The sequence below is a fragment of the Echiichthys vipera genome (genome assembly GCF_963691815.1).
Source record: "Echiichthys vipera genome assembly, chromosome: 10".
NCBI classification, from domain to species: Eukaryota; Metazoa; Chordata; class Actinopteri; order Perciformes; family Trachinidae; genus Echiichthys; species Echiichthys vipera.
In genome coordinates, this window is record NC_139835.1 from 21,982,816 (window position 1) to 22,009,643 (window position 26,828).

Below are 26,828 nucleotides of genomic sequence, written 5' to 3' on the forward strand. Positions count from 1 at the left end.
ACTGAGGGAAAAGCACACAAACATAACTACAGTAAATATAAAGGCACTTTGAGCTACTGCAAATACAAGAAGCTTAAAATATTTTTAAAAAGTGCATAAAATAGAGCATGTATAAGAAGAATACTGCACTGAGGGAGTAAGAGTATCATCACTGTAGGACATACATATATACAGTATACAGTATATATATATGATGTATATCATTTTCTATTTTTTTCTGAGGTGGGATTCACTCGATATGCCTATAGGTTTTTAATCTCACCTGCACAATCTGTATTTTTTTAACTGTCCTTTGTATGTATATGTTATCCATGCATGTTGGATATAAGAAGTTTAAAATATAAAAAAGTGCATAACAGAGAACGTATAAGATGAATAGTGCACTGAGGGATTCATTGTATCACCACTGTAGGATATATACATACATATATATATGATATGTATATATCTATTGTTTTTTCTTTAAGCGTCATTTGTATGTATGTGTTATTTATGCATGCTGCCTATGTTTTGTGTTTGTTTTTTATTATGTAAATAAAAACATATACAATCAATTATAAAATGAGAGCATGATGTATGGTAGCCTAATGCTGCAGTCAAGAATGCAACAGTAAGAATAATACTAATGCGTGTGTTCTAAAATAATAATAATAATAAATAGCAGTCACATTGTTTGACTGAGCTAATACAGTGCTATTGTGTGAAGTAACAGTATTTTGTGTGTGTACAATATTATGAAATGAACGGTGGAGGTTCTGGGTCTTTTATTTCCTTGGCACCGGCGCTACACACACAGTCTGTCAGACCCACTCCCCCGCCCCCACCCGCACCAGACACATCCAGCCTCACACCGTCACAGTCGGGAGCTAAACCAGGGAGGGATCAGCCGGGATCGGGAACACTTTAGCCGCCGCTGGTGTAGAAAAAAAATCACTACCTTGCTTTGGACATTTACATTTCTAACGGAACAGTCCGTGTACATAACTGAGGTGCTGGATACCGGGAGGACGGCATGGGGGAGCTCACGGCGTTTCTGCTGTTACTGGTGGCGACCTTGACGCTTTCATCCGAGGTGAGCAACAACGGGGAAAAGCCCAGGCTGTGGAGGGGAGAGTCGGTGAGCCCGTTCCCCCGGCTCAGCGGCTCATCTGCGGGCCTGTTGCCACCGAAGAAGGCCGTCAAACCGACTGTTACAGTGGCGACCACTAAAATAACGGTTGAAATGTAAAAGTAACGGCTAATAACTGCCGAACGGTTCCACTGTTGATTCGAAGGTAACGGTTAACGTTATCAGCCGTTTTTTTTATTATTATTCTTTTAAAACAAACTTTATTTGTTTAATACAATATTAAAATACAAACACGTGGTAACGGTTAATGTCTACAACCCATCTTTAGATTTTTTTAAAAAAAATATATTTTTTTTAACAAACGTTATTTACACAATATCGACGCAAAATTCAAACTTATGTTTACGGTTAACGTTAACAACCGTGGTGCTACAAAAGGTACTGACCCAGCTTGTGCCGAGGCCCACTCTTCGTTGTATCCAGTAAAATAATTTCCCCTTGACAGTTTTTAACATATCGTTTTATGTGTCTGACGATATGACATGTTTATAGCGTTACACAGATTTAACTGCGTAGAATTAGCGAACCAAGACATGTCAGCAATGCTACCTCGGCCTACCGTTAGATGTCAGTGAGTGACAGCTCGGCCCTGCCGTGTTACATGTTTTTATTGGTCTAGAGGTGCTTTTTTCCGCAGTTCTGTGCGATAATGTGTTGGTTACGCTTTGTTATTGCTAGTTACATAGCTACGCCATGTCAGCTAGCGATGACAACCGCTAACCTTAGTGGCTAACGTTAACATAACGCAGCCCTAAAGATCAAACAAACCCGTCAATACAGCAGCTATAGGCGGCTACCTGACTGATATAACACGTCCAACTTTGGTCAGATATGTGAAGTCATGCCCCCTCAAACTTTATTATTCTTATTTGTTTAGCTAATGTGCAGTATGATTCGGTGCTGCTGCGTCGACTTGGCCCGCTCGGTCCAGTCCAGCAGCTGCAGGGTGGTGGTGGTGGTGGTGATATTGCTGAGGAGAGAATGGAAAAAGGATGCAGCCTTTTTTTTTTTTAGTTTGACACAAGCAAGATGGCGCCTGCAGATTTCTGTGTGCAGAGAGAAAAATACACAGCTTAGGGCCAGCTGTAAACATGTTGAACAGGGCACCACATTGCATAATGCAAATCATAAGATGCATACAGCTCGTTACCATGCTACATTCAGGGGTCCAAGTAAGTTAGGGAGAGTGCAGGTCACCTACTCTAGGTGTCCACCCAAACCAACCCCCTGGTACTGCAGTGGAAGTCTCCACAGCAGTACCAGGACACGCTCTTTTATGTAGCATTCAATGACTTTCCTCAGCAAATATCAGCATATTACCATAGATATATATTGTCCTTAGATATACCACAGCTGTACTCTTTGGGTGGCACAAAATGCATTCCAACAAGTCATATCTTGTTAAATAGTTTTGTTTGCTATTTAATACTGTTCCTAGTTCACTGTTTACTGTAATATGTAGTAGTATTTTAAGATTGACATTTTTTATAGGGTCATATGATATGTTTGGTGATATTCACTTTACAGCCTACATATTTAATCGAGTTAAATCCAACTATTGTGTTGTATTCAGTTTCTGTGCTGCATGGTTTTCAGGCGGCAGGCTGAGTCAGGATTCAAAGAGTCACACAGGCCCTGCAGCAGCAACACTTAGATGTGATAATCTTTGCTATGGCCTGCTGCCATATTCCCCTACAGCCACATAGGAGTATTTTAAAGCTGTTTCTTTGATGTTAGAGCAGGTCAGTGTAATCCTAGACTAATAAGCACAGGAGCAATTTACTGGTAACACATGATTGGTGGCTTAAGAGTTTACAAGGAGCGTGATTTGAAGGACATCAGCCTGTGATATGTGGTAACCACTGCTCATGGACTGACATACAGTTGGTTGGTAGGTGTTAGGACCGGGTTGACTTCTCATTCCAGCTATTCTATATATTAACACAATTTAGTTGTATACTCTGTAGCCTGTAACATACGTTCCTGTAACACTCCCTACTGCTTACTGCTGCAGTTGATATTTTTATTTTTTAACAGTTTGGGCTCAAGTAGAATGAGCAATGAAAGTGAGGGCAGAAGAGAGTTGTTTCTACAGAAAGTAACAATGGGCTCTCCCATTACCTAACACACAGGAGGGTAATATTAATCAGATCTTCAGAGGCAAACAACGCTTCAAACTTGAATGAGTCATTTATAGATTGCCAGCAGATGGCTTGTTGGCCAGCGTATGGGCAGCTTGTAGCATGAGTCCTTTGTAAAGTCTGCCTGAAAAATACAAGACCCAGAAGGCAAAACACACTGAGACTTCCTCCAATTGTTTTCCTAAACACAAAGGAAAGAAAACAATATGTGGAAACAGCTATGTGCTATTGCACAGTACAAGAGCAACGCTCTTTGCTGTGATAGGAAACACGGTCTTCTACACACTGTCATTGCACTTTCTCTTTTACAGGAATGCATTAAGCCTCATAAAACAGACAGGCTAACAAAGGGCACATGTGCTACCATGTGGTTGTAATGCTTAGCTCTTCAGCTTATGGGCTCAAAGGGATGAAACAGAGTATCTTGGCTTGCTGATGCTTAGACCAGTAATACATCACTTTATATATTTATATAATAACTTAAATACGCAGTGATGTTATGGATTAATTTAAAGAGGCCTTTATCCTTTTGATTCACTAATCCCAGCACTGCATAGAGAGACAAATGAATGTGCAGGGTTGTATTGTGAAAGGAAGTAGAATCAAATGAGACAGGCTAAATATACATAGGCTGCGTCAGGAGATATTTATGGTTAAGTTATACTTTAGCCATTTTGGTGCCATCCATCTTCATTGTCCTCTCTTTCCCCTTGTCTCACCAGGTGCCTGCTGATGACGCTGTGGCTTTACTAACTGAGCCCCAGGTGGCCATGTTCTGTGGGAAGCTCAACATGCACATCAACGTGCAGAGTGGAAAATGGGAGTCTGACCCCTCTGGCACCAAGAGCTGCATCGGCACCAAGGAGGGCATCCTGCAGTACTGCCAAGAGGTATTTAAACAGAGACAGAGAAACAGATAGGGAGAGAGACAGCAAGTAGACAGGAAGACAATGTAAAAGAACCTGAAAATCTTTTATTTTCCTCCAGGTGTACCCAGAGATGCAGATCACGAATGTTGTGGAGGCTAACCAACCCGTCAGCATCCAGAACTGGTGCAAGAAAGGCCGCAAGCTATGTCGCAGTCACACCCACATTGTGGTGCCATACCGCTGCCTGGGTAAACAGTGTTAATGATACAGGATGTTATTGTGCATGTTTGTATGTATGGAAAGGTTGTGAATGGATATACTAATGATGAGTAACGAGCAAAGTTATATTTGTGTTGCAGTTGGGGAGTTTGTGAGCGACGCCCTGCTCGTTCCTGACAAGTGCAAGTTCCTGCACCAGGAGCGTATGGACCAGTGTGAGAGCCACCTGCACTGGCACACTGTAGCCAAAGAGGTGAGACAATAAGACTGCATTTAATGTCACTGTATGGACTTTACACTGTATATTATGCTCCCTCCTATTCCATCCTCCCTCCGTTCTGCCGTCAGCCGCCTCTGTTCGTTCAGATTTGTGTTACCACAAAGCCAAATTATCTATCATACACTGATTAATTGTTTTAGCCTTAACTATAGTAATTATAATAAAAATCTGCGCACATGTAGATCATAAATGTAATGTGCCAGGACATTGTGCAAGATTAGGAGAGAAAGGGGAAAAAACATGATGAACACACACACACACATTTAATTGAATGTCGAAAGATGCTGTGAAGGGGTTGTTTGTTCTTTACGAGGAATAGACGGAGTTTAGCTGAAACTCAAGAGGGGCAGAGAGCTGGACAATGTTAAGCACATACCACAAAAGGAACAATATATTTATAAAATGCTGACATATGAAGAAACGTCATACTTTGTGCAGGGGTATAAATCTCTGTGTTGAGTTTGAACAACGCTTCTTTTGGACCACTGCTTTTGACCATCGCTTTGGTGACTGTGCTTCCGACTGTGCTACACCACATCAGAGCTGCATCTTCTCTCCTGGTAAGAGACGCACAGCTAGCACCCAAAACGGAAAGAGATCTTTTGATCTGTAATTCGTCTTGTGCGTTCTCTGCTTGGACTGAGGTGCAGCCGGTGGTGCCTGAAAATTCTTCCAAAAAGAACTTTAGAGCTTGCTGAGGTAACTGAGACAAGGGATTTGTGCACTTGATGTATATGAAGGTGGATTTGTTTCTTTATTATTCAATCAATAAAAAGGTTGCTTCAATCAAAAATATGTATTTTCAATCAAAGAAAAAAAGTGAATGCAAAAATATGGTTGAGACTCAAAAAAATGCATTTGAACACTGTTTTTCTTTGATTGAAAAGGTTTTCTTTGATAGAAATGAAGTTTTTTTTAGTTTGAAGCAACTTTTTTGATTGAAGTAATGTTGTTTTGTGATATGGGTAGGACATTTGTGTCTTTATAATTCAATAAAAAAAGAAGTTGCTTCAAACAGAAAAAATATTTTCCATTAAAAAAAAAATCACTTTTGCTGAATTAGGAATGTGGGGCTGCACCAAGGGTTACCACAAAAACTCTCATATCCATATGAAATGATTTAATTTTGGTCGTTTATAGCAATGTAGGAAGTCGTGATTAATGCCTGTTATTAAATTTAGTCCTGTGGAGACCGCTCCATGAATCTCCATGACTACGGGATGCTGTTGCCATGTGGCATTGACCGTTTCCGAGGGGTGGAGTTTGTCTGCTGTCCGACCGAGGCAGAGCGTGAGTCAGAGAGCACGGAGCTGGAAGGGGAGGAGTCAGACGTCTGGTGGGGTGGAGCGGAGACCGAATACTCTGATAACAGGTACCATCGCTCGCACACATTTGTCCCGTCTGATTGACACACTCGGTGATGCGTAGACTGAACTGAACGACTCTCCGTGCAGCATGTCACGCCCGGCAGACCAAGAGCCAGCCACTGCTGAGGATGATGAAGACGAGGAGGAAGAGGCAGAGACTTTTGAAAGGGATGACAACGGAGATGGCGACGAAGAGGATGATGATGATGATGATGAGGAGGACGAGGAAGATGACGACGTGACCGATGACCGGGATAGCGATGAGCGCAGTGCTAACATCGCCATGACTACCACGACCACCACCACCACTGAATCAGTTGAAGAAGTCGTTCGAGGTAAGAAATCAAGTGGATACATACCTATTTCTTCATTTATTAGTTGTTTTTCATCGTGTGTTGTTTTGTTGGATCTTATGTTTTGCGTTCATTTTGATTTGATATTTAATTTGCATTTGCCTGTGTGTACATATCTCAGCTGTTTGTTGGGCTCGTGCTGAGTCAGGCCCGTGTCATGCCATGCTGGAGCGTTGGTACTTCCTGCCTGAGAAGGGCCGCTGTGTTCCCTTCTTGTTTGGGGGCTGTGGGGGCAACAGGAATAACTTTGGCTCGGAGGAGTACTGTCTAGCTGTCTGCGGCAGCTCGTGTAAGTCCCAGGACCGGAGCCGTCTCAACCCTGAAGTGTCTGCACCACGAGTATGACTCCTGTCCTCAGGCTGCTGCAGATTGTCTCTCTGTCTCATTCACTTTCTCTGCCTCTCCCTGTACTGAGTGTCTGATGGCTCTTAACCACTCGGAGCACTGACAAGTGAACTCGGTTGCTTGTTTTAGTTGTGTGTTGTCGAGTATTATAGGATTATTTTCTCAGCAAAAAAACCCAACTTATCTTTGATTGGAAAGAAAAAGGCCATGGAGTGGACCATCTCCCTGGAGTAACATATATTTGTCAGCAAGCAAAGAAAGTACATTTCAATTTGTGGTAAAGATGAAGCAAACTGATAGGCCTTGGCTTAAGCGATAAGGCTGGGGGTTTCTATATTTGTCTTAATCAACAAATCCAATGGAAAAAAAAAAAGCACTAGTGTGTGTCTCAATACTTTCCAACTCCCTCCTACAGAAGATATAAATCTTAAATGTGTTATAAATAAAGGAACAGGAGTAAAAACAGCATCTTTCTCAGACCATTTTCAGCCACGAATTAAGACACATTTGGTTCTTTAGTTAGTATTTACAGTATCCAATGTTATTAATGTGGAATTTACTTAGAAGCTTAGCTACAGTGCCCACGAAACAACGGTGTGGTTCATTTACGTGTTTGTAATTATGGAGGCCTATGTCGCAGAGGAATAAACTATATCAGGCTTTGACTACACAGACAATACTTGGTAGTCGGATCAGTTAATTGATAGTTTTGGTCCTTTCGTTGTATTTGTCGACAAAAAGATGAAAATATAGAAACTCACCAGCTATTTTACATGGAGAGTTAGTAGTTAAACTCACAATGTTTGGACATTTTAGTGAAAGAAAAATGAAAAGATGAAATGGAAAAACAAGCCGATCAAGTGAGTGTCCCTTCTGGAAAGCAGCCATGATGCTCTAGTAGTCATTCTCTTCAATATCTAACCAATAACACTAACAGATGCCCTTTCAGCATGTGGATGAGGCAGCGAAAATACTGAGCCTTGAATGTCAGTGTGTGTCTGCATGCATTTCTACACAGACACGTGTGTTTGCATGCCTTGCAGTTGCAAGGTCTGTCTGCTGCTGCAGCTCAGCAGTAGTAGTCTGACCTGGCAGTTGTGGGTCTCTAACGATGTCATAAACATGTCTTAATCAGATATGTGCGTGCGTGTGTGTGTGTGTGTGTGTGTGTGTGTGTGTGTGTGTGTGTGTGTGTGTGTGTGTTTGTGCGTGCGTGTGGTTAAAGGTTACTGGGTTGATTTGCTGTTTTCCACCCATACTCCTCAGTGGTGCAGTGTCTGCCCTGATCCTGACTCTGCACTTTTCTTCTTATCTCCAGGCTCCCACACTAAAAACCTGTAGTGGGAAACTAATCACCCTTTGTCCTCTGATAACCTGTTTGTCTTTTTATACCATTATTTGTGTTTTGTATCATCACATATTGTATGTTTTAACACACTTGTTCCTGCTGTCTTTTAAATTTCATTGACGTCTCTGTGTGTCTCGAGCTGAAACACTGAAACTCTAATAATAATAATAATGTTGCGTCTTTGGACTTCATTGTGTGTTTCAGACACACTGGGATCAGTGTTTTTCCTGCATCAACCTTTCATGCAACCTCTTCACTTGTTTTCTTATGATCCTAAGAAAACTCTCCATTTGATTTCGCCTCTGTGTTCTCCTCCAGTGCCCACCATGGCCCCCAGTCCTCCAGACGCCGTGGATCGGTACCTCGAATCTCCCGGGGACGACAGTGAACACTCTGACTTCCAGAAGGCTAAGGAAAGCCTGGAGGCCAAACACCGTGAAAAGATGTCCCAGGTATGTTTGTGTGTCAGGGTTTACATCCCTTCAACGTTTCTGTCTGGGTTATTGCCCTGCCAAGGCGTCCAAATGTCTGATCTGACGAGACAAAGCCTGAATTTGTCAGTGCGTAAGTCTTTCGTCCCTGACGTGACACTCTTTATGTCCAGGTGATGAGGGAGTGGGAAGAGGCTGAGAGGCAGGCCAAGAATCTTCCTCGCGCTGACAAGAAGGCTGTTATCCAGGTAGGACACGCATCACAACTTCTTCTGTATTTCTGTGGATTTCATGACTTCATTCCTTAAATATCAAAGGTGTTTTAATGAAAAAATTCAAGTGTCGCTATCTTGGCCCAAATGAATGAAGTCACCTGTGTTGATTGATCAGGAGGAGGATGAGGATTTCCCAGCTTCATTTATTCATTTTTAAAATCTATGACCGACAACTGGTGGTTACAAAACAGGTCACCAGTCAAGTCTAGTTTGATTGATTTATTTTTGATCATTTTTGATGGATACATTTATGTATAAACACGAGTCATCAAAAATGGTTTAACATTTAACAGGAAAAGAAGAGAGAATTGTTTTTTATTCAACAGTGTTTTATATCTGTTATAAATCTCTAAAACATGACTCAAAACTTTTTTTTAAAAACTGGAAAAAATGCCTTTTGATTTGTGATTCCAATTTTAAAGAAGTGTCCGACTTCACAAAGGAAATGTGAAACTTATTTGAAACAAACCAAAAAAAGTAATGTGACACTTTTGTATCAAAACTGTTTTAGCAGCATTATTGCTTCATTCACTGTCCTTTTATGGTACATGTGCTGCCCACAGTGTGTTGTTAAGGATTCTTTAAAAACTGCCGGTATTTAAAATCAGACCTATAGTGAAATTGGGTTGATAAAAATAAAATGTACCATATTTGCAGCACTTCCAGGAGAAGGTGGAGGCTCTGGAGCGGGAGGCGGAAGGAGAGAGGCAGCAGCTGGTAGAGACCCACATGGCCCGGGTGGAAGCTCTGCTCAACAGCCGTCGACGCCTGGCTCTGGAAAATTACCTCAGCTCCCTACAGGCCAACCCTCCACGGGTACACACACGCACTCGTTCACATGTCCACACTGGACTTTCAACAAAAGCAGAGCTGTAACAAGTGGTCATGTCAAGCTGTCTTTGTAAATTTCCCCCGTGTGTCAAATGAATCTGCAGTCACACCTGGCAGGAAATATAATGAAGTGTATAGAGAATAACAACAGCACATCAGATCATAATAGGTTTTAATATGAGCAGTGCTATAATTCCACTGACACCATACAACACTGCCACCCCCAGGCTCGTCAGGTGCTGATCCTGCTGAAGAAGTACGTCCGCGCGGAGCAAAAGGACAGGCAGCACACGCTGAAACATTACGAACATGTCCGCACTGTCGATCCCAAGAAGGCTGCACAGATCCGACCTCAGGTGCTCTACCTCACTTAATCTGCCTTAATGATGTAAAGTGTTCGTATTGGTAAATTCTTAGTAAAATAAATGATACATTCTTGCAGGTTTTAAGAAACTATGATTACAGAATTAAACTGGAGCCTCTTCACTTTCTTCTGACCTTTCAGGTTTTGACCCATCTCCGTGTGATTGATGAAAGGATGAACCAGTCTGTCGGTCTGCTCTTCAAAGTGCCCACTGTGGCCAATGAGATCCAAAACCAAGTCTGTAAGTAACTGCTGTTTTACTCCTCACTGATTGTATGAATATAATGATTTATTTATTTTTTATATATCAATTATTTTTATTACAGTAGCATAAACATACTTTTTAAAAATCATGACTCCTCATGGGGAACATTCTCCTACAATGCTTTAAAGGCTGGTTTAAAAGAATAAATAGAAAATATAAATCTTCACATCAAAACACTTATTTTGACATTATTTTAATTCCCTTTATTATAATTCATATTCTTCTAGTATGCAAACAACTAGATCCCATTCAGCAACTATACAGCTGATTACACTCTTGTGTTTTACCTAATTTAGATAAATATTTCATTATTGGCCAAGCCAAAGCTTCTTTTTTTAAACATTTCCCTTAGTTCTAAATATAGACCATTTTAAATAAATGTCAGTATTAGAGGTGAAACAATTAGTTGATTAATTTATGAGACGATCAAAAGAAAATTATTCTGCAACAATCTAGAAAATGGATCAAACCTTTTAAGAACAAAACTGTGATTGTCATGTCAGATAGGTATTCAGTTATGATAGTAAACACATTATCTGTATACTGGTTTTGAACTCAGATTAAGAGACAGATTAAGACACATGAAGATGTTTCTTCTTCTGACCTTTTATTAATATCTTCAAAGTGGGGAATGTGGAAAGTTGTCAAATTAATTCAGTTAAATTATCAGGATATTAAAAACAATATATATATATATATATATATATATATATATATATATTACAAAAGACATTTAAAATATATCAAAATAAAAAATAATTGTTGGCAGCAGCCCTTGATGTGTTCATTTTAAAGAGATGAGCTCACATATTAGACAAACATCTAATTAGACACACCTTGATATTACCGCCAGACTTTGCATACAGACTTCATTAAGTATTTCCACACAACATCTAGTGCTGTGTGAGGATATACACCAGATTAACAGCAAGTCTGAAGTCCAGTGACGAAAGATGTGCTGACTTCTCGACTATCAGTTTGTGTTGGTGGTCAGGACGCAGCATCTATCATCATGCTGTGTCTCCCTCTTCACACTCTCTTTCTCCTTTTTTCTCCTAGCTGTTATAATGCAGAGAGTTCAGTCGGAGCTGTCTCAGCAAGTTTCTTCCCTGCAGAGCGATGGGAGGGTGAGTCAAGTTGCACCCACTCACGTGTAAGGACTCAGAAACAGCACTGTGTCGGTGAACAGAGTCAACTGTGTCCTGCACAAAGTGTTCATGCACACCAAGAGACTTGGAGGGTGTTTTGATGTGGGAACGGTGCATTAAATGCAGAATGTAAGGAAAGGGAGAGATTAAAATAAAAATGGCTATTTAAGTGATGAATGAATTAATTATGTGAAGAAGAATAATATAATATAAGAAGTAAAGAATATTAATCATAAATATATGATCTCCCAGGAGGATACTGTATCTGGAAAAAAATATGGGCAAAATAATAATTGGACTGTCAGATGTTGTAGAGATCATAGACTGTATATAAAGATGGACGGTTTGACAGCTTCCTGAAAGTAAAGCCATAACAAGGTACCGGTCAAATAAATTTTCCCAAAGATGGTTTCTGTCACTTTAGGTCAGGGGTAGGCATTTCCGGTCCTGGAGAGCCACTGTCCTGCATGTTTGAGGTTTCTCCCTACTCTAACACACCTGAGTCTAACAATAATCCAACTGTGACAAGCTTCAGCTGCTTTATAACGAGCAAATCATTAGAATCAGGTGTGTTTGAGCAGAGAGAAACCTAAAACATGCAGGACAGTGGCTCTCCAGGACTGGAATTGCCCACCCCTACTTTGGGTAATTCTTATCACGCTGATGAATGTTCGAGTTTTAATTTTTCAGACACACTTTAATTGGTTCTTTGATGCGATGAAAATTGTCATGATTGACAGCTGTGAAAGACCCGGGATGGGGTTGGTGGGCGGGACTTCGATACTGTCCAATTACTACTGCACCGACAGGAAGTGGAGATGCGCTGTCCATCTTTACAATTTATGGTAGAGGTTATTAATTTTCAGCTCTGTGTGTTAGGCACATAATGACCTCAGCGGGTTGAGATGACATTTCCAAAGAAAGCCTCCCTGACAGTCTCACACTGATGTGCATATTAATCTTCTTCTGTGTTTGCAGGTGGACGGCAGGGTGAGTTACGGTAACGATGCTCTGATGCCCGATCAGGCCTACAGCTCTGCCCCTATGGACCCCGCCCTGGACGGACTGGGCTTCATCCACCCTGAGAGCTTCAACCAGCCCAACACAGAGAACCACGGTAAAACACACAGAAACATACTTGTTTTAATACCTTAAAATTAGAAACTCATCAATTAAAAATGATTCATTGATAAGATAATGCACGTGTTCATTTTGACTTTGCAATTTGACATTTTAATCCCTTTTTAATTTTTTAAAATGTTGTTCTCTGCAGTTGAGCCAGTTGATGCACGTCCCATTCCAGATAGAGGACTCCCCACTCGACCTGGTGAGAGTGTGTTTGTGTGTATAGCTGACCATTTCACACACACACACACACACACACACACACACACACACACACACACACATGCTCGCTTAGAAATATGTTTTGTATTGGTTTCATAAGCACCATATCATAACAATAATGTTATTTGAATACTAAGTAAATGTAGTAACATGTTATTATCAACATGTATCAAGATAAGGCTGTGATCATTATCACAGTGCTCATTTTGCCCATACCATTCACATGTAGGTCTTAAATCCCTTTCTGACATTTAATACAATAATACACATAATACAAATGATGGCAGTTTATGTGAAACATATTAGATGTCTCTATACATTGATGAAACTTTGTCCGTGTATTTTGTTTCAGTATCTGCCCTGAAGCCAGAGGAGATGCCAGAAGTACGGATGGAGACTGAAGACAGGCAAAGTGCTAGTTATGAAGTTTACCATCAAAAGCTGGTATGAAAACACATCATCACGTCATTTATTTTTAGTCCTGCAGTGGTGTCTGTCTATGTTTTGTGCACATAAATAGTTTCTTTCTTTTTAATGGCAGGTGTTTTTCGCTGAGGATGTGGGGTCCAATAAAGGTGCTATTATTGGACTTATGGTTGGAGGGGTTGTCATAGCAACTGTCATCGTCATTACCTTGGTGATGCTGAGGAAGAAACAGTATACTTCTATTCATCACGGTGTAATCGAGGTAAAGAAAGGCCTTTATGAACAGGTTTTGTGTGAAATGCTGCACATTGTGTTTGTTGTGTTTTATCAATACACTGTTTTAGTTCCACTAACCCTCTTTATGTGTGTTGGAAGGTGGACGCAGCAGTGACACCAGAGGAGCGTCATCTGGCCAAGATGCAGCAGAACGGCTACGAGAATCCCACCTACAAATTCTTTGAGCAGATGCAAAACTAAAGAACTGCCCATCAAAGTTTTCTCCAGGTGTACCCCCACATTCACTCGTAGGGTCTGTTCCATTCTGGTCCCTTGCCCTCAGCCCCTACACGTTCAGGTTCTCACCCTGTTAAAGGCAAAGGACAGGTGTGAAGAGTGCTGCAAAGGCCGGCTTTTATCTTGGTTGAAAGTTAGGAAAATATAAGAGAAATCTTTGTATTTATATTTTCGTCAGGGGTTTGGGCCAAAGGAAAATGAAATGGAACAAAGCCTTCTTAAGCCCTGATCTCTGTTCACACTACACGACTTCCAAAGTCGTCGGATCACTGTACTGTTCACACTACACAAACGCTGTCTTGTAATGAGTCGTCAGGACAATACAATACAGGACTGGTAACGGTTCACACACTTCAAAGCTTTGACGAGGAGGACTCCCGGGTGTGTGTGTTTGGCCTTCAAACTACGCTTTGTTACGAAAAAACGTGCGAGAAACGACGATATACCATGAGACAAGATTTTGCCTGCTGGTGCTCTGATTTGCATTGATAAAAAGAAAAGAAAGAAAGAGTTAGGGGGGTGTTGTCGTTGGCAACTACAACTTTGGTCCGTGTTGCAAATGCAACATACACAGTAAAGTTCCTGTTGTCACAGACAACCAGGTTTCCTCTGAACACGTGCTGTGCTCTCATTGGCTCTTGAACTTCCTGACAGGTCCAGATATTTAGCCTGCTAGATACCTGGGGTGCGTCTGCGATGGCTCACGTCTTTGAACAGTTCACACAATGCACGAGTGCCGATTCAGGAGCGACAAGGCAATGCTGATTTGCCTCTGATCCGGGGCTTTTGCTCGAAAAGTGAAAAATCAAGGCTAAAGTCGTGTAGTGTGAACTAGGCTCTTACATTTACCTGCAACTGATCAGACAAGGGTTACCTGTTTCACCTGCACATTTCAGCCAATCACCAAAACTTCATAGTGTTTGTATTGAAAAACCCTGTCAACGGTTTATATGAAGTCTTGCAGATGAGACCAAAAACATGTTTATCCAAGGAGTTTAATTCCGAGTCACTCTCTCATCGCTCCAACTGTTTGTTCCATTTCCCCCTCCGCTCTCTCCTCTCCGATGACAGCTGTGCTGTTGGATGACATAACAGCTCTTAGAGCTGGCAATTGAAGGAGGGGCTCTCAGAGCGCCTCTCCGCACGATTAAAGCCCAACTGTTTCAGGTTTGTTTTTCAAAAAGGGAGGAGAAAAAAAACAAAAAATATACAGTATCAAAATATGTTAAAGTTGAAGAATAATGAATGTTTTTGTTTTCTGATTTTTTTTTTATGTGTAATATATTAAGACAGAGATTAGCCGTAAATATGTGTAGTGCATGGCAATATTGATGACAGATACAGTATACTGTATGTTGAGGTCCTCAGGAGCGGTCCTCTTACTAGGTATTTTAGCAGGATTGTACATTTCTAGTGTCTTCTTTGTGACCTTGTGATATGAAGAAGAAAAAGAGTATTCAGAATCCGGTCTGCTTTGTCGTCACACAGACTTGCTTTAACTGACTCTTGGCTCGTCGCGCTCATCTCCATGCTTCACTGTTGTGTTGGCTGCATGGGCAAAATGCTCTATATGTAATATATGAAGTGTAATAGTATCCGAAAGGAAAACAATTTTGTTACTGTTTGCGTTCTATGCACTCTGTCATTTTGGAAGTCTTTATTATTATTATCACCAAATATTATTGCTGTTTAGTCCCTGATGCTAAATCACGCCGTCGCTGCACATTTTGTGTTTTCATTAGAAAGAGCAGGTCAACATTTAGAAAGGAGGTTTTCTCAAAGTTTATCATTCCAGTTTTTTCATTCCACTTTCTCTCTCGACTGTAAATATTTAGAAGATAGAGATCCGGCTCTCAATGGTCCAGTTTCTTTCAGTCTTTCTTTCTAACCCCCATTTTTCCTGGTTATTGTCTGTTTCTGGCTGTGTCAGCAATATTGTACAGCGCAGCACTTGGGGAGTATTTGCTAAAAAAAGACAGGAGTTGCTGGGCCGACAGAGATCAAACATTTTCTCTTCTTCACACACACACATTCCTTCACCAAATCGCATACACATTCTATTTTTCTACATTTTCTGTGTATACATGTACAGTGCTTCTGTTCGTCCTGCGGTGGATATTTCTTTGCCTGCGTATGTGCGTTAACAGTCCACACGAAGAGGTGAAGAGTGACCATCAACACTGGCAGGACGAGCACTCACATGAGCATAGAGACACATTTCCCTCCCCCTAAATTAAGTTATTAATGCCACCTCGGGTAGACATGAATGTGACATGCATATTGTGCTTTTATACCATAGAAATACAACACATATCACCTCTCTACACATTATATCCACTCGTGTACAGACACACTAACTGAAGCTCTTAATCAGGTGAATGTTTAAAATTTGTATTGATACTCACTTTGGGTGTCTTCAAAGGCTTGTATTTAAAAAAATTCAAAAATTCTGCTTTTTTTTTCAGTGACCTTCCTGTGTGTGTAGTTAAAGGAACTATTTGCTTAGGAGTAAGAAAAAGCTTTCTACACTCACTATACCATGAATAAAATTTTGAATGTACAGAACTCTCTGGCTGTTTGTGATTTTGAGTCTCTTACTATGATTTATACAGGAAAATTAAATTGACTTGAGACGAAAAAGACTGAATCACAGATGTTAAGAAAAATGCTTGCCACTTTATTCCCTCTAGTGGACAAAAAGGGTCCAACAATTTCGGGAACAAACACAAAATAAAATACAAAACAGATCCTCTATAAATGGAAAATATGAAAATACACTTGTCCTTGTGGCTATCAAAAACATGAAGTACCGGTATATACAGTGGAAATGATCTAAACTACAGACAAGGAACACGTTACACAAAGCAGTCAGTCACACATTCAGTTATTCAGTCACATGCACACAACAGCAGCCGACATTCACCTCATCCTGAAGACACTTCTCTTGGTTAGAGTTAAAGAAAAGATTAAAAAATAAAAAAAAACTTTACCTGCCTCCTAACTTAAAACTGTAAAGACAACATCAAAGTTGTTAATCCACACTGATCGGGGACCAGCCTTGCATTTCTGTGCCTGATAAACACAGCTGTGTCAAAAAAAAGAAGAAAGTTGATTTGATTTCCGATCAGCGGTGGAGAGCGAACTTTGGCAGCAGGAGAGCACTTCAATGTGGCCTCCTTCAACTGTCTTTGTCTAGTGCGGTGGTGGCCAGCGTCACTGTGGTGATGGGCTGACCGATGCCGTGCATCTGCATGCGAGACAGTTTCTTCTGTTCGCACTCGGTCACCAGGTTGTTGAGCTCAGCAGCGCTGTAGCCAATCAGAGTTCTCAGGTCGCACACAAACTTGTAGACAAAGCGCTTGCCCTGCACCTTGCTGATCATGTCCCCGTCGTAGTAATACCTAAACAAGAACATCAAAGTCAGGATCTAGTTGCACAAAGCCCAAATAAAACTCTTTATTTTAAAGAGTGTATTGTCAATTTAAGAACAAAATCATGTCATTTTTCCATTACCACCATCATGATACATGTTTTCAACAAGCCACCATGACACCCACACACAAGCCTCTTTCACACAGCCTGTCCGTTGCGGGGCTGTTGCACCGTCTGTGTGAAAGGTGTGGAAAAAGCACGGGGAGGGGACAGATCTGCTGCGCCTCTGAGCCGGCAGCGGAAGTACTCACAGAGCCGCAACAGCTCCGAGCCAACGTCTGTGTGAACGGGAAAGCCGGCAGGACGGAAGGACACACAGTAGTGATGACAAGCCGACACACAGGAGGTCAAAACGTGACAAACAGTTCAGAGTAACCCGAGTTAATGTAGGATCCAGTGTTTCTGGAGCTTCTATTGACTAAAAGTCAGGATATGTAGGCTGCACTGACTTTGACCTTTTTTAAATCTGCCTCCAACTTCGGGGAAGACACTGGGACACCCTTTAAAAAAAAGAAGAAACAAACCTGAGGGCTCTGCTGAGTTTCTCATAATTCATCGTAGGCTTGTTCTTGCGCTGGCCCCATTTCTGCGCCACGAGCTCCGGCTGGTTGAGTTTGAACTCGCCCTCCTCGCCCACCCAGGAGATGCAGTCTCTTGCATCCTTGTCTGTCAGCAGCTCTAGCAGGAACTGCCACAACTGGATCTGACCGTTGTTGCCTAGTACCAAAGAGACACGGCACTTAGTGTCAAATGGTAAAGTCATAAAAATGAACACTGAAAGAAAATAATGAATGCATTTGCATTCAGTAAACACTACACTACAATGTGGTATTATTGATGTGGTATCAGATATTTTTTCAATCAATTGCTTGGTCTATAAAATGTTAGAAAAATGTCTTCAAATAGCTCAAATTTTGTGTCCAAAACCATAAGCTCATAAGTTTATCATCAAGTCCAGCCTGAAGTTTGGTCTGGCTGCACGCGTTAACATTCTGGTATCAGGGAAAAAAATGCTCTGTGCTATTTCTATTTATTTAAACCAGTCACCATCGTCTTGACAGTACTAAGTCCCGGATGCAGCACAGATATTCTTGCAAAATAGAAAGCGGAGATGGTGCTAGTTGCTTGGAATCAGGCTTTTTACCTGCACTGTACATCCGGTTAACCAGACTACTTAAAGACAAAACAAATCTGAAAAAAAACTCACATTTGAAATTCTTTTGGCCGACAAAATGACTTCAATTAAACGAGTATCAAAATAGTTGCTATTTAATTTTCCATAGATTCACTGATTAATGGAGTCATTACAGCTTGAGGCACTGCCTATTTTCACATCCGTACACACCTGGCCAATCTGAAGAATCATGTGACCTGTTTACATACAGAGTCCCTATGTGTGGTGAGAACTACCTGTGCGGTTGCCAGGTGAGCTGCGCTCCTCTCCCCCTGAAATCCGCTGAGTTCTGGGGCCTCGGCTCTGTTTCAACACCTTGATGGCCGTGGGCGTACTCACTTGAGCCGGGATTATCTGCACAGCTGGAGACACGGACAGACAACAAAAACAGAATATCAACGATCGGTGCGACTGTTAAGTGTTTAGTATCTACTGTGTTGTAAGTAGAGGTATTCCACATGCAAGAAAATGGACGATTTATCACTTTAAATGCACTAACTTTATTCTAACTTGTTTGATTTTTAAAATTTGAATCACCTCGCTGCCCAGTGGGTAAATAAAAGAGTTATCTCAAGACACCACTCTCTATGACTTATTTATGATTTACATAGACCCAACAATTCCCCCATGAGCAGTGACAGCAATCGTGTGCACACATTGGCAACGAAAACCTTCCCTTTAACAGACAGGAACGTTAAACAGAGCCACCTCTATAGAGGACGGACATCTGTCTTGACCAGGTGGAGAGGAAGAAAAGGAGAGAGAAAGAGACAAAGACAGACAGACCCCTGCACCTAAAGCAGATTGTTCAATAAAACCCTTACGCTGATCGATGGTGACAGTAGCGTCCCCTCCAGACTGGTCCTGGCTTGCCAATACATCTGAAATAAATGCATGGGATTAGTTAACAAAGGCTGTATACAATGCATCAGGCCATGAACAAGATACAACTCTGGCCTTCCTTTGTAAACCATGAAAGGTGTGATGTTCAAAGACGGACACATTCACTCCTAAAACAACTCTATGTGACTTACATTTGCGCAGGAGCTCCAGGTGACTCCAGAGTATCTCTCCGTTGGGCACTTTCTGAAGGAACTCTTCCTGGCTGAATGAGCAGAGATCCCGACCCGGGATGTGAATGCTGCCAATTTCCATCTCATCAATGTTAAACTCCTTCATCACCCACACAGCCCAGTGGATCACCTGGTCAGCTGACCAGAGCACAGGATCTGAGGAGCGAGAGAGAGAGAGAGAGAAACCTCATACATTAACAACCTTGTTTATTTGTCAGCACATTAAGGAGTTCCCACTGTAATATTTTTTTTTTTTAATTGTTCCTCACCATAAGGTATGCCCAGGCGAACCTGCTCTTTGCGGTAGCCTTCGAGTGCCGCGGCCCAGCGCGTAACCTGCTCCGACGTCTCATCAGACAGGCCAGATCGCTCCACTGCAATGAGCTGACCTTCCTCTACCAGGGTTCCCTCCTCTCCTGCTGCGTCTGGATCAATCACCACCTCTACTGTTTCTACCGGCTTTACAATTTCCAAAATGTTCAACTTCTCTTCACCTGGAAGAAGAAAAATAAATAAATAAATAAATCACATATAGGTGAGGTTGATTGTGAATGTGCAAATTTGAGTTGGACATAAACAGCAATCTATCCGGCTGTTGAGTCTTGACCCAACGTCCTTTCAAAATATGATTTCCGGGCAAAAGCTGGTCCAAGACTCTACAATGCCGCAGTGCCATGTTCTCCGTTGTTTGAACATAAAACGTAATTGTCATTTTACCTCTTTCTTATCAATGAAAAATGTGTCTAACAGACAAAAGAGGTGATCGTAATTGTTCACATGGTAGGCCGTTGTGTCTGTTTTGTTTCAACGGGCGTTTGGACCCGGACATCGTATTTTGAAAGGGTGTTACGTCAGTATGAACAGCCGGATAGCTGTATATTTACTGATCTGTGAGGCTTCTCATCAGTACCTGGTTTGGTTATTATCTGCAGGCTGAGCTGCACTGTACCATCCGTCTTTACTCCCTGGTCAAAGAGGCTGTGATCAGGGTGAAGCTACAAGGAAGAATACATCAGATAAGTTGAGTCAAAGATGCGACGACACACACTTTGCAATTCAAGAGACTACTATCAGACCCGCAAAAAAAACTTGCAAACATAAATTTGTGTCCACTGTTACCTGAATGTCCTGTAAGCAGATCTCGTATGCATCCAGTGAAATCTGGATACGGGGCTCCAGGAGCTTCTTCAGATTGCCAATGGGCTCGTTGATGTCGATATCTTGTTGAATCAAGTCTGACGCAGTGATGGTCTGCTCCTCAACACTACACGTAAAAGAAGAGAGGGGGGACAAACTGTGAATGTATATTATCTGCATGTGCAAAAGTGTACAACTCAATTCAAATTACCATCATGCAGCCTACCCTTCCTCCAGGCATGTCTGTTTCTCCCGCTCATCGATCTCGATCTCTATCATCTCTTCCGGTTCAACTTTAGACATTGTGTTTCACGCAGAGAGCCAAACTGTAGAAAGGGGAAGAAGAGGCGTTTAAGTGTAATTCATGCATATTAAAACATACCAAATCATCATAGACAACCTGCAAAATGATGATCAAAAGATATGACAATACATTCACAAAGCCATTATTAATTCTATGGTGTTAAATCAACAATTGTGTCCGTCAGCTGATCATTTAGGTCATTTATCAAGCAAAAATGCCTGAACTCACGCTTGTTCTTCCCTCTCAAATGTGAGAATGTTCTGCTTTTTATTACCTCACAATTAATATTTTGGGATTTCTGGGTTTTTTTGGTTGTGAAGTGTGATGGCAGTCCAAATTAATAAACAAAAAACATACAATTAAACAACAAATAAACTGATAATGTCAAATGAGGTCCTAAACTGTAGGGCTACTTACTCGTAGATGTGTTCATACATACACTACATATAAGTTATTGATCATTTGTCAAACAATAGAATAGAAATATTTTATTAAGACAAAAATGTGGCTCATTACAATTTCCTCTGATATTATACATTTAAAAAAGTGTTTAATCATAAAAGTAAATATATACACTTTTCAAAGGCCAAATGTGACGTTATCGAATGCGTTTTCTTGTTTTGTCTAACCAACAGTCCAAAACCCTCAAAATACTCAATACAGTAACACCATGAAAAAGAAATGTATAACATTTAAAATATCATTAAGTGTCTAATTGTTGTTTTTGTTCTTTTCACAGTGTAATAAAGATTTTTTGAAATATTAATTAAACCCTTGAAATGTACACAATAATGTCACTAAATAGCATATATGCACTATAGCCCACCGTTTGTCAGCTATTATTCTGTAATTGTTGGGTTTAGTAGCACACACAAAGTAAAATGCATCCAAAAAGTTTAAATATTTTACGTGGCAATAATAGAGAAAATTCCAGCTTCAGTTTGCAGATGTTTTTTTATAATGTTTGTATACAGCAAGTAAACAACACATTCTCTACATCTTTTGAGTCTGCAATCACAAACAAGCCAGGGAGGACAAGGGGTAACCAAGAAGAAACTATAACCAAAACAAAAGCAGAAAAAGATTAAAACAAATATCTTGTACAGCTGATTTTTGTACACTCAGATAAGGAAATAATAGATTGTTTTGGGCGGCAGTAGCTCAGTCCCTGTCGCTGGTTCAAGTCCCTGTGTGGATCATGTATGGAGCGTGGACTGGTGGCTGGAGAGGTGCCAGTTCATCTCCTGGGCACTGCCGAGGTGCTGTTGAGCAAGGCACCGAACCCCCAACTGCTCGGGGCGCCGGTCACTGGCAGCCCCCTTGCTCTAACATCTCTCCTTAATTGCATGAATAGGTCCTGCCTGTGCATGTGTGTATTTCAGGCCTGTGTGTGTGTAACATGATAAATAATAAGAGTGAAAAAATTATATTTCCCCGTTGCCGGATAAATAAAGTAGTTCTTCTTCTACTTCTTTAATGTAGGCTCGGGAAACCATGGCTTCATTATTGAAATAACTGACTTGGTTAGAATAGAATAAATGTCCCCAGAGTAATGTAAATTAAAGGTATATTTCAGTGTGCAAATGGGTGGCAGTTGTTCAAGGGTCCATGCTGTAGTTATAAAAATGCAGTTTGTTGTCTTTTCTGCTATAAAGGCCTCTGAGCCTCGACTCCTCATTGGCCGCCTGGAACAGTTCACTGACTGCTAACGTTAGCCAACTCGAGGGCGAGGCTTTAGCGTCAAAAGGCCAACTGCTAGGCCATTAGTTACCAAAAACAGTGACTAAACAAAACCAACACATCATAAACACACGTTGTAACGACACATAAAAGTGAGATACGTGCACCGGGCTACACTGAAGCTGGTGTAACAGTGAACCAAGTTAGCTACTATTTTAACCATCGAATGCACCACGGGGCGAGGCAACCGTCGGTCCCCGCGTTCTAAACAACCGTTAAAATATCCTAGCAACGCACTGCGCTTAAATAACCAAAGAGGACATCTAAAGTTAAAAAAATCACACTTTAACTCTGCGCGTAAGAAAACTTTTAAAACGGAAATAGAATAAACGGAAACAAAACAGCATAGGGCAAAATGGAAAAGGAGCCGGAAATCCTGGCTAAAGGTTTACAGCGTTTACAAGACTTCCGAGAGCAGCCGTTGATAAATACGACACACGTTGTCAGGGGGGGAAACTAACCGACTAACCGTTCACTTACAACCGCGACGACGCTATTAAGACACAAACTGCAACTAAACAGAGAAGTATGGACCCTAATGCTGTTTTTTATGTATACGTACTGTGTGTTTGAGGCTGCACGGTGACTTTCCGCTTCACTGCTGTTAGCAACCTAGCTAGCACATACTTGCTGTACCGTTAACTTGAGTTTATCCTTTAAAAAAAAACACCGTACATTTCTCCAGAAGACGACAAAAGCACCGATGGGCTGCGGTAACACACCCTGTTAAAGTGGACTAATGTGAGTGTGTTTTATGGCTCGCTGGACGGCAGGCGGCCTCCTCCCACTAAGCTAAGTGATCAACAACAGCTAACCATACACAAAATAGCGGGAAGAGCAAAACAGACCTCTCTACATGTCTACGATTTGGTACACTTTCTTTATAACAAGCGCGTCCGTGTCCTAAATAGATCCATACCTCTTCAGTTTCGGGCCTTGAAAGATGTTGGATTGTGTTCAACTTGTGGTAGATTAGCAGCCAAACATTCACACAGTAGTCGAGTCGTATCATGCAAGTTTTTGGTCAACTACACACACACTCACAGAGGAGGGGCGGGGACTAACGGGCAACACAGTTACCCTAAAACTAGTATGGGAATTAAAAAGGGTCACTTGTCTTTACTGAGGTTATCGTAGTTGTTGCATCGTGTACAAATGTGCGTGCAGACAACGGGCTTTTCGTTAATAATGATGTCCCCATCAGCTTTAAATGTCATAGTCCATTTAAATCACCCAATCCACCAAGTAACTAACATGCTGCGACTCCTCCATGGACTTCATCCAGTCCTGTTCATTCACTAATGATAATAATACCAGTGTAATATTCAGTATTAACTTTAATTTCAATACCATTATGTTCATTCATTGTTGGGTCTATGTAAATCATATATAAGAGTGTGGTCTTTACCTAGTCTGTAAAGTGTCCTGAGATAACTTTTGTTATGATTTGGCACTATAAATACAATTGAATTGAATTATCATGCTCAATATATCTCTATTACTTAGACTTAAACTTCTCTAACCCAATTGATCCTTTGGGATGACTCCGGCAGCTTACAAAAAAAATACAGTACAGGATAACCAATAAACTCTTAGCTAAATAAATACAGAAAGTATAAAAACCCAAACGGTAAACAATAAATCTTAGTCATATATATATATGAGGTAGAAGTAAGAATACAAGTGAAATAAAATTCATAGGAAATGAAATCAGATAAGTTAAATGTAGAGGAAATTTATAAGATGCAATATGTATGGCTGTATATGACAGAAATGAGCAGTAAATTATTGCACTTAAGTGGTGGATAAAGTTATTACATCGTGTAATGCCATTTGCACTTTACTTCTTAGACACTTTATTTTTATATTTTACCTTTTTTGATGCTCTTGTTATCTTATATTGCTATTGTCTTATTTGATATTATCTTATATTGTTATTGTTTTGGTAATTGGTAGCTATCTGCAACAAGAATTTCCTTCGGGATTATTAAAGTTCCATCTTATTTTATTTTGAAGTTCCTTGTGTTTCCTGCATGCTGTTTAAGTGAAAAGAAAGGGAATTAGTGAAGTTTCAAATATGAGGAAGCTCTGTTAAATATATTTCAGCCCACTAGGGAGACACACATACACTAATTTCCTCAACATGTTTAAACCAGCCAGCACTGCAGTTTAAGAATGTGAACCACGTCCTGTAGCATAATATGTTTAATGTCTCGAAACTGCATTTTTAAATTGCCGTCTCAGTATCACAATCTGTAAACATGCAGGGGCTGAGGGCCCAGGTGTGGAGCCCTGCTGCAGTTCACTTTTGTCTGGTTCTTTATCCAGCCTTGCTATGCAAAACAAGATTTTTGATAAATGTGTTGTGTAAAGGCTATGTGATGGTTATATTAATGCACAGTATTGTGGCCGGCAGTTTAGTTCTTGCAAACTGATATCCATTGACACTTGCTCTTTGTGATAACAAAACAAGTGTTGCCTGTCCACCACCGTACTCTTCGTATCATTATCCTGACTCCTGCATTTATTAAATCGTAGATTTGTACTCTTGTATTTCTGTTAATTTGCTGTTATATTTTAAGGACAGATCAGTGTCTGAAGATGTGATGATGTTTTGTAAATGATTTGCCGTCATGTTTCTAACTCTTCAGATTTTCTTAGTGTCAACTTCACCAATAAACCTGTGTATGATGAAACGAAATTGGTCTTGTTTGTTTTAATACTTTGACAAAGGGTATGACTTTGCTTTCATGTCGGTCATAATGCAGCTCTTATTTTTCTGACATAGAGTAATGAAGCCAACATATTGTTAGTAAGTTATAGACCATGTGCACCATGTGTATAATTTGTGTTTTAATGACAAACTGCTAGTCTACACACACTTGCACTGTACTCCAGTACTCAGACACAGTTAGCTGTTAACCACCATTCAACCCTGATTTGGTGCCACTCCTTTAACACACACCCTTACAGTCAAGGAATAGTAGCAGCCTGTGTAACTTGGTGTTGAATAGGTTAAAATCCCCGCGTTTAAATACAGAATTGTAACTTATTTATTGCATGCTTTAACCAACTGTTCTCAAGGCATTAAAGCATGCTACCCATTCAGCACAAAATGACTATATAGTAGAAAGTCAGGGTAGCGATGGAAATGACCAATATTGTAAAATATCCGGTTCCGGTGTCGGGCCTTCAAAATAAAGGTGATCCTTTTTAAGTATTCAAAGATATTTAAATATGCTTTACCATGAGAGTCAGACAGAAAGACTTAAAGCTCTATGGTTTTAACAATGAAAAGCTTGAAAATAACGGACACAAGACTAATTTTCACTGATGAAAAATAGTTTCAATGTTGTGTGAGGGCAAAACATTAACATGTTTGGTAATTAACTGAGTAAGGCATGTAGGTTACAGGGCACGGTGGCCTCAAAACCTAGCGTCTGTATTGCTTTCCTGAGTTTGAGGGCCTGTATTTTTATTTCAGTTTAAATAGCAATGATGAAGGAATAGGCTAACACCTATTTTTGATACACACCACAAACTAGTACAATACCAAACTACTACTTAACTACTCTTAAACAAACACAGCTGAATACACAACTTCCAGAGGCAGTGTCAACAAAAAATACAAATTGTAAATACACACACGTTTTAGTACTGTATGCCATGAGCCTCACAAAGATAACATTTACTGCTGGGATGTTGTATTTGATTAAATTACATTGACTCTGACAGACATGTGTCTAATGTATTGTTAAATAATATAATTTGTGCAGCTTTTGTGCAAAACACAAGATTTTGTCAATAAACGACCTTTGGAGTAATTCAAAAATTGTTTTTGTAAATCGAGATGGGGGATATAATTTGAGGAGGAGGTCATTTTAAAACAACTTTGTGTCTGCACAACATTAAAAACTTTTTGTGGAGTGAAACTATGGACCAGATTAAGTGTATCCTTAAGGCAGTGTCCAAGCATGACCCAGTTTAAAAAGGAGGACAAAACTATAGTTTTCAAAAGGTACGGGTAGAAAGAATGAGTATTTTGACCAGATGCTATTTATTTGTTTATTCTAATTATTAATTTTTTATGGTGAATACATATGAAAATATGTATGTTTTCTGTCTTTTGTGCATATATTCATACATAGCAATTCCCCATTATTATTCATGCTTTGTCAGAAAAAAAACAGAAGAAGAGTCTGCAACCTTTAAAAAAGTCCTGTTCATTTAGGAATTTTCTTCAATAGATCTTGGTCCTGTTGATCTTTCAGCCGTGCTTTTCTTTTTCGTGCTCCGCTATCACATTTTGCCTCTACA

At 40.5% G+C, this 26,828-nt stretch overlaps 2 protein-coding genes across 4 annotated transcripts; one reads left to right on the forward strand and one right to left on the reverse strand.

Moving 5' to 3' along the window:
* The first annotated feature begins 871 nt into the window (after positions 1-871).
* LOC310953318 (amyloid-beta A4 protein-like) lies at positions 872-16,202 on the forward strand. 2 transcript variants are annotated; one of them, XM_083922316.1, is made up of 18 exons: positions 872-1,072; positions 3,993-4,160; positions 4,258-4,387; positions 4,499-4,611; positions 5,820-6,010; positions 6,093-6,340; positions 6,480-6,647; positions 8,370-8,503; positions 8,656-8,730; positions 9,415-9,573; positions 9,816-9,944; positions 10,094-10,193; positions 11,277-11,344; positions 12,344-12,482; positions 12,639-12,692; positions 13,065-13,156; positions 13,254-13,400; positions 13,514-16,202. In XM_083922316.1, exons 1-18 carry the CDS (start codon positions 1,013-1,015, stop codon positions 13,613-13,615), a joined length of 2,277 nt encoding a protein of 758 aa, XP_083778442.1. In that variant the 5' UTR covers positions 872-1,012; the 3' UTR covers positions 13,616-16,202. The 2 variants fall into 2 exon arrangements, with proteins under 2 accessions (XP_083778442.1, XP_083778443.1); XM_083922317.1 differs by lacking the exon at positions 6,480-6,647.
* Positions 16,203-16,307: 105 nt separating this feature from the next.
* On the reverse strand, positions 16,308-23,744 carry gabpa (GA binding protein transcription factor subunit alpha). Of its 2 annotated transcripts, none has more exons than XM_083922284.1 (10): positions 23,431-23,744; positions 20,694-20,793; positions 20,450-20,594; positions 20,241-20,325; positions 19,600-19,824; positions 19,292-19,486; positions 19,082-19,138; positions 18,494-18,619; positions 17,608-17,800; positions 16,308-17,052 (listed from the first exon to the last, which is right to left on the reverse strand). In XM_083922284.1, exons 2-10 carry the CDS (start codon positions 20,768-20,770, stop codon positions 16,830-16,832), a joined length of 1,326 nt encoding a protein of 441 aa, XP_083778410.1. In that variant the 5' UTR covers positions 20,771-20,793; positions 23,431-23,744; the 3' UTR covers positions 16,308-16,829. The 2 variants fall into 2 exon arrangements, with proteins under 2 accessions (XP_083778410.1, XP_083778411.1); XM_083922285.1 differs by having other exon boundaries at positions 23,074-23,744.
* Positions 23,745-26,828: the final 3,084 nt, after the last annotated feature.